An 8,443-nucleotide genomic window follows, 5' to 3' on the forward strand; every position below is an offset into this window, starting at 1 on the left:
TTCTCATTTTAACGCTTTTTTAACTGTTTGAACAGCCTAGTTTGAAGATAAAGTTCTCAGTCATAAAAATCAGTTCTAAGATCATTGTTTCTTAGTCATTTGTACAGAAAATTTGAACGATTTTAACACCTATCGGGAGATGATCAATTCAGTCATATTAGTATCGGGCCGAACAACCGTTTATAAGAAAGCTTCGTATGTTCTAATCTGAGCTATAATTGTTTATTACTGTTCAAAATTTATTTTATTATAATCGAAGTTTTGTATTTTCGGGCTTATCACGTAATCGTTGTACGAACAACCTGTCCGTGTTGAAATCGAGCTTTTTCAGTATATCAGAGTTTATCTTTTGTTTTGTGATTGGAATTACAGGCGGTTCTATCGAGTTCTAAAAGGCAAATCTGAGTTCTTGGAGATGCAAGACGGGTACAGGAGAAGGAAATCATTGTCATTAATCACGCCTATTTCGTATGAAAGTAGAATGATCTCTGGTTTCCTTGAAAGTAGTCATTTTTGTAAAGACACGTAGAGACTGCACATACCGTTGCCGTAAAGCAAAATCTTAATCGTTTGAGTTTGGCGGGTAAAACACCGTTGTCAACCTAGTCCCTCACGGCCAAAGTAGCCGTAGTAGTACCTCGCCGTAGCGTATCTTAAAGTCCCTACTGTCTGGCTTGTTACGGCTCATTCCTAAAGCTAAGAGTTTTATACAATAAACTATTTACTTGCACCATCATGTGGTCAGCAAAGACACTATTCTAGTGATAAACTTATTTGTACAATGTAAAGATACGTTGGCTCGCGAACATTACATATGGATTCTGCATGTCATCAGGTGTTTGTTTACAGCTGTTTCGCGAAAGGCTGCAAAGTAAAAACCGTTCGCGACGATGCTAAAAAGTCAGATGTTAGATTAACACTGGTTGATCAAAGGTCAACATGTTTCAGCGCAAAGGTGAAATAAATCGAAGACATGTTTTTATATTTTTTCTCCTATCGTGCTGAAACGCCGGCATTTTCGAATGTGCCTTTACATTTCTGTGGGACAAGCTTTCGTGAAATGGTTCTATAACTATTTATTAGTTATGTTAATGTTCATAGTTAGTGCGTTCGTCCCCGGATCGGATGCTCAAGCGGTCCGGGTTCGAGCCCTGGCCGGGGACACTGTGTTGTGTTCTTGGGCAAGACACTTAACTCTCCCAGTGCCTCTCTCCACCCAGGAATATAAATGGGTGCTGGCGAATTGTTGGGGAAACCTAACAAATTGCGGGGGAGTGACCTGCGATGGACTAGCATCCCATCCAGGGGGAGTAGAAATACTCCTGGCCGCTTCATGCCACAGAAACCGGAATAAGCTCCGGCAGCTATGAGCCAGTCGGCTCCAAGGCTTCACACACACTTTTTTGGGAAGCAGGCCGCACACCCACACCCAATTTTTCTAGGAGTACCCCTACCCTCCCCCCCCCCCCTCCGGGCAACCAGTATGCAGATTTCGTATTTTAAACGTAAATCAAGGAGTAATTAGAGCAAAATCGTTTCAAAATACGTTTTGCAAATTGTAAGAGATGTTGCATCTTCATGTTTCGAAAAAATGTTTTTTGGGAGAAAAAGTTGTATCTGGGGGTATGAGACCACCTTTGTCAAGTTTTTTAGATCATATCAGAGTTTGTCTCTTTGCCTCCATTTTGCAAACCAAGCCTGGTGTAAACTCTTTGATGCGGAAATGAGTTTTTGTTAAACAATCATAGGCATCAGAATTAAACAGATTTTTTCGTTAGCAGACAAAAAGAAAATGTTCTCTGACGGCTTGGAAAAGAAAGAAATACTAATACATTTTTGCTGATAGTAGCCCAGGGAAGAAGAAATTTGTGTTACTAAGCGACAAGCGGCCATGTAATGTTCTATTTGTTATGTAGAGGGTTTGGATGGCTTGCTGGAATCTTCAGTCAAAGTTTCTGCAGTGATTCCTCAGTTATTATTAAGAACAAAACCACGTCATTCCTCAGCTGACAGTAAAGACTTTATTCATTTAAAAACAAAACTAAGAATTAAAGTGGTCACCTAAAAAGTGAGGCAGAGTTTGTGATAAAAGTCGTAACCCTTAACTTATGAAAGTTCCCTTATTCCAAGAAAATATTTGCGTAGGTTCTGTCACAATACACTCAAATTGATTCTATGTGTTATAGCTGTAAGCTATCAGGTGAACTCACGCAGCTCTTAACACTTTCATCAAGTCTTGGCCGTGACATTTCACTTTTATAGTTAAGCGTATTGAGTGACAACTTATATGTATTCATCAATTTGCACAACGTGCGGTCAGCGGAAACGCTATTTTAGTTCATGGTAAAATTATTTCTACAATACAAAGATACGTTGACTCCGAACATCACTTGTGGATGCTGCAGGTCACGGGTGCTTGTTTACAACCGTTTCGCGAAAGGTTGTCTTCAAAGTAAAAAGCGTTCGCGGCAGTGGCGAAAGGTAGTGTTAGATTAACGCTGGTTCATCGAAGCTCAATTTGTTTCAGCGTAAAGCAGGGCAACAACGAAGACCCTTTTTAAAACGTGTTTTCTTCTGTCGTGCTGAAATGCCAACATTGTCGAGTTTGCTTTCATGTTTTTGTATGACAACCTTTCGCAAAACAGTTCTATTTGTATTTGTTGTGTCAATGCTCTGCTCGATAAGAGCAGTTTGTTGTTTCGTGTACGATGTAATATATTTTATAGAAGAGACCGTGTTCTGCCACATTTACAACACTAACGACTATTTTATTTCACATAGTTGAAAAGAAAATGCGGAGCGGGTCAAAGTCACTCTTAAAACCTTTTCCACAATTTGCTTAAACTTGAATTTAAAAAAAGTTGCATTTTCAGGACGTTCAAGCAAATTTTTACCACGTGTTCTTGCTGCCCAAATAATTCGTGTCGCAACGTCACGCCGCGTCATACATTAAGCGGTCGCTGACTCCCTCTTTTCTTTTTTTCCTTTACTGATTTTCTCCAATTTAACCAAAGAAAAAAAAAAACAGAAAAATTCTCGACGTGAGAAGTTAGAAACCAGTATTTCACCTTTTCTGCTCTGGTACGTGTGTGACCGAAGTTTTCTTCACATGTCGACGGGTAAGGCTAATGTGTGTTCTTTTCCAAGGCCTTTTCTAACTCAATGGGCAACATCAGCTGCAAACGTTCACTTAATAGACGTCCTTAGTTGTGTTGAATTGAGTACGTTTATCCGATCCAATTGCTGATGCTAGTAGCTAAAATTGTCTTAAAATAATACAAGTTTCTAAAAACGCATCGAAAACGAGCGCGGTGACTCCCCTTTTTATAAAATAATCTTTGCGTGGAAACATTTTGGGCGCGAATGTCCTTTACATGCTCATCTCAATTCGGAATATTAAATGTAGAAATAGCATCAACTCGGAAAAAATCCCAGTTTCAGATGGGGTTTGAACCCACGACCCTCCGTGATCTAACCTGATGCTCTAACCACTGAGCTACTGGAGACTCTATGGTTAGCAAGGACCGTTTCGCGCAGTCAGACAGCCAAATAATGACTTAGCACATGCATCTGTAGTCATAACTGCATCGCGCAGTCACATTGAGGCATAACCAAGATGCAACCAACCAACCAACCACTAGAGTGAGTAACGAAAGGAATATAAAATGTAGAAATAGCATCAACTGATGCAATCTCAATTCGATAATAAAACTGGAAGTCATCGGACTCATTTTTGAGTTTTGAGCAATTTTAACTAAAATTTCGTTCGTTTTAATGTGTTACACCGTTGATTAATATAAGTAACCATTGTCTTACACAGTCTTTTGTAAGTTTACCAATGATTGGGCAGCACTTTACTGACAAAGGATTAGCAAGATAGTCCCATTGAGCAAGAATCTACGTTTCTGTAAAAAAAAAAAAGGAATAAAATAACAATTTGTCTTTCTAAAAGTTAAAAATACTTATATAGGGGCTGGGCTATTTTCGTTCTGGCCAATTTTTACCACTTAACTATGTCTTTTCCGTTCTTAAACTGAAAGGCATTCCTAAATGAAAGGGGTCAGGTGTGTACTTGTATATATCATAAATAACTTTTACTAACGAACCTAGAGGGAATAACTATTGGTTACGGAAAGAGTTTTGCCACTCGATTTATGGTCCAAGCAGGAATTATTATATCTCCAGGTCTGTGTGTCTGACAAGTTCCAGAAAACATTTCAAGTCAAGCACCAAGTCATAGACAAGCAAAGCGGCTTCAAATAACTGACGTGGGTCAAAAGGAAAACGAATGATTTCGAATTCGCTGCCACGTCCTATAGCTAAGCACGTACGTTTTATTAGAATGTATTTTGATGCACCATGAAGTACCATGATTTCTTTATGTTCATGGCAAATAGATGTGTGAAACATTTCCTTTTTGACATGTCATGTCAAGCGTGAAGTGTTTTACACATCTCTTTTGGCATGAACATAAAGAAATCATCGTGAGAATCAATTAAAAGTTGATGAGTAAATTGTTTGGCTAAGTAATTAACGTACCTCGATATGTGTATAGCTCCATCCTCATAGCGATATGAGTCTGCCATGCCGTTGGCTTTAGCCGTAAGAAACGTGCCGTGATTGGTAGATTCAGGTGGTGATAGACAACGGTGTCGTGATCGGTATTGCCATCGAACACCTAAAAATATATATAGCAGTGCGGAAAAAAAAAATGTTTCTTAAGTTTAAATGTAGTTTGTTTTGGTTCACTTATTTTACAAGGTATGTGCTCTTATTCCAATTCGCTCTGTAGGAAATATTCGTTGAACAACTTGGTTACTTCCATTCTTTATTATTACGCCGCGCCCGATTAAAACTGTGGCAACTTATCAGAATTGCTTCTTATATCGCATGTCTTAAACTGCAAAAATTGTTGCTTTTGTTGACCGTTCTTTGAGTCAATATGGCTAAGGATGTCATTGAAAATGACGAAAGAAATTTCTCGTAAAGATTGTAACTGATGATTGGGAGGAAATTCGTGCATCTTATCCCGGCTTATCTTGAGGTATTTGTAAGTGTGACAAAAATTATTCGTCTTGTAGTAGAGAAATAAAATAACATACTTTCTTCCAAGAAGGCGAGCTAGCGAATACTGCAATTTGGTTCGTGGCGCGGTGGGTCTGTATATAGTGAAAAACTGTGACTGAGGTCACAGGTTTTCACAATACGGACCTCTCAGCCGACAGATAACATATCTGACGTGAGATAATACCTTGTGATAATATTTCTATTTACCGAGTCTGAAGATTCTCCTTGTCTCTTGTAAAACAAGAATGATGCCCCATCGTCGCTGAACTGCAACTTGTACTTCGTTACCCACTGTCCAGGAGAGAAGGAATTCCTCCCCTGTGTAGCCACATGTGTCACAGGAGTGATTTTACCAAGATCAACTTGAAGCCATTGGTTCAAATCGTTCGTCGAACTTGACCAGGCGCCAGTCCCTATTCCGATTCCAGTCTCCTTAGTATACAATCTCGCTCGTTTAGGACTGCTGTAGACGTCCAATTCTGAAGAAGCAGTTATTTGCGAGTCTGCAATAGCACAGCTTTCCATACCAAGAGCTTGCATACCGTCTACAAAATGAAAAAGATATCCGGCATGCAGTAAACAATTATTGGAAATGTCGTTTCTCGAGATATCCACAGTAACCCAAAAATAATCAAGGTCTCCCTGGAAACGAGGTTGGGTAATTGCTACAAGCTTGAAGCTTCGGTTTCGACTGATAATACTTAACTAACTATGATTGATTGACTTTGATCATTCTTGTCCTCAGATGTTCTTTCAATAATTCTTCGATTGGTTCATTTGTTGGATTATTTCGCATTTTTCGAGTCTATTATCCACTTATTTCAGCATTTAGTGGTCGGAGGTAAGCGTAACACGATAAAATCTTTGTAGCTATGCAACCGTGCTCGACAATTCAAGATCTGCAGCTCACAAAATACAGGTTGCGAATGCAGAAAAATTCTGGCCTCCTTCACTGAGGAGGCTACAAGGGAACTGTTGGTTTACACTGTCACGCCATTAAAAATTAAAATCGTAACCATTTAATAAATCAAGTCAAAAATCTGGGATATAATAGATGATTAATATATAAACAATCTTGCAGAGACTTAGGTCTGTGCGGTTTTTCATTCGCGCGTAGTGCGGAAAAGTATTTCATCCAAGTTTATAGAGCTTTGTGTGGAGACGCCATGTTGGTACCCTTCCGATAAGCACCAACATGGAAGAGGCATTTGACACCGTCGCACAGATAAACAAAGAGCTAAAAAGAACGGAATTCGATGGGGCATTTTGCATAAAAATCAAACTTTTAATTGATAGAATTTCTTCATTTTTGTCGCTAAACGTAGAAAATCGGTAGGGAAAATGATCCATCAACGTCCAACATCATTAAATCCAGAAAAAGCTATAGCAATGGCCATCTGCCCTATCATTGTTCATTTTATTACTTAGCGCGAGCTCGATGCATGACGTGGCGTGCGAATTTGCGTGCGCAGTGGGGATGCGCAGAAACAATTAGCGCGAACATCCTTAACAACGTTTCGCAGGCCTGGTGTTCTGTTCCGTTAGACTTAAGATTATCCCTAAATTTCGCCCATATTTGGGAGCACCTCTTTCAAGCTATTTTTCTTGACCAATGTTAGCAATTATTATCAAGAACGAACAATAAAGCTTTTAATTAACATTTATATAAAAATATCAAGACATTTAGGTAGCAACTTTTTGGATTTTTGGCAATTTTTCAGCAACTTTTTTGGCATTCCAGTATGTAACTTTCCAGTATTTTACGAGCACAATCTAGAAAGGCCTAACAGTAACATTGCTCTAGAGTTCCGACACTTTGAAAGAACTAATTCTTAATTCTAGCCTGCGTTGCAGGCGTAAACGGGGAAGGGGTAAGGAGGCAAAAAAAACGCGAGGAAACAGGGGAAGGAACACTTGCTATAAGAACCGGGCTTTTCTCATTACGCCCATCAATTGCGATGTAATGCGATTTCCTTAACTGTCAATTACTGTCAACAGGCTCACCAATTAGAGACTAGCGCACGCTTGTAGGCATAACTGACTTCCTACGGAAATTTAGTCGATTGAAATTTCCCGGAGTGATTAATAGGCGATTTGCACGATGGCGTCATTTGACTACAACTACCAGAATGCTTCACTTTTTTCTGTTTCTTATGCTGATTTGGGCAATTGTTATTTAAATCCCACTGCGACTTCAAAATTAAAATAATATAGAAAAAACGAAAGGAATTCTGTTAGTTGTAGTCAAATGACGACAACGTGCAAATCTAATGAACTCGAAGAGCTCGAAAATACATAGGGACTAAAAAAAAACGTTTTGGTATAGCAGATGACTTAAATGACTTGTATTTTCCGTAGCAATGTAAGACCTGTCTAACTCCAGCCTTTTAAAGATTCTCTCAAAGATTTCTCGATAGTTTCGAAATTCATGTTATAAAACAAAGAGTGATTATGGGTGAAATGGACACCCAAGATTTTAACCACCTTGCTTATCTCTTTTACACCTGACAACGCGCTCTTCATTTCCATATTGCCAAGCAAACGAATTTCTGTTTTGTCATGATATACACACAAGCACGAGTATGTGCTAAAAAGTTTGATGGTGTTGAATAGGGCGAGGTGTGACTGTTTGTCACGGATAAATGATGTCATGTCATCTGCAGATATGACTAATTTCAGTTCAGTTCCATGTACCACAATACCTGTTATTTGATCATGGACTTCCTCATTTGAACCACGCGAGAGCCTTCTCGCGCCACCATTTTAACGTCCCCGAACGAATTAACTTAGAAATTCAAACGCCGTCCATAAAAAAAAAAAAAAATGAGGACCCCTGTCGAGCTTAAACGTTGAAAAACTTGAAGTTCTTACAGGGTCTCGTCTTTGATGAGACTAAAACTTCAGAAGGTTGGTAATTTTTAATTTTGGAAAATAATGACGTCACATGACAATCGGCAATTCTGGCAGTTAATATCATGTGAAAGTCTGAAACGAAAGAGGTATTAAACAGACGAAAATTACTACAGTTGCTGCCAGGATTCATGATGATATTTGGTATATTTGCATCATTTTGGACCTTTTTATATAACTTATTATTACACTTTTTCCAATCAAAACCGATGACGACAGAAGTTCTTCCGTCGAAACGTCTTTTTAGTGTTTTTAACAAAAGGTTTGTTTCAACGTTTTTTAGGCCAGTGTCAAACCCATCTTTATATTTTAAAGATTTTAAAATAGTTCAGGTTCTAATCGCTACATGAAATTTAACCGAGATCTTTGTTGATCTGCACGTTACTTTAAGACTTTCGTGACTAGTCTCCGGCATCACGTACACACAGCTGTAATAATCTAAAGGCTTTACTCTTGGGGTGAAGGT

General features: G+C 38.8%; 1 protein-coding gene across 1 annotated transcript; it reads right to left on the bottom strand.

Moving 5' to 3' along the window:
• Window positions 1–3,826: 3,826 nt before the first annotated feature.
• On the bottom strand, window positions 3,827–5,674 carry LOC145485234 (EGF-like repeat and discoidin I-like domain-containing protein 3). Its single transcript, XM_081463934.1, has 3 exons — window positions 5,275–5,674; window positions 4,540–4,678; window positions 3,827–3,905 (listed from the first exon to the last, which is right to left on the bottom strand). Exons 1-3 carry the CDS (start codon window positions 5,605–5,607, stop codon window positions 3,898–3,900), a joined length of 480 nt encoding a protein of 159 aa, XP_081320060.1. The 5' UTR covers window positions 5,608–5,674; the 3' UTR covers window positions 3,827–3,897.
• Between the last annotated feature and the right edge of the window lie 2,769 nt (window positions 5,675–8,443).

This window comes from Orbicella franksi, chromosome 4, assembly GCF_964199315.1.
Source record: "Orbicella franksi chromosome 4, jaOrbFran1.1, whole genome shotgun sequence".
Taxonomy (NCBI): domain Eukaryota; kingdom Metazoa; phylum Cnidaria; class Anthozoa; order Scleractinia; family Merulinidae; genus Orbicella; species Orbicella franksi.

What these genes read in the sequence shown, in the direction of transcription:
- LOC145485234 (XM_081463934.1), bottom strand. Translation starts at nt 5,607, where the DNA reads ATGCAAGCTCTTGGTATGGAAAGCTGTGCTATTGCAGACTCGCAAATA. An exon ending in AAGGAGAATCTTCAGACTCG is followed by an intron (nt 4,679 to 5,274) that starts GTAAATAGAAAT and finishes ATATATTTTTAG; the next exon opens with GTGTTCGATGGCAATACCGA.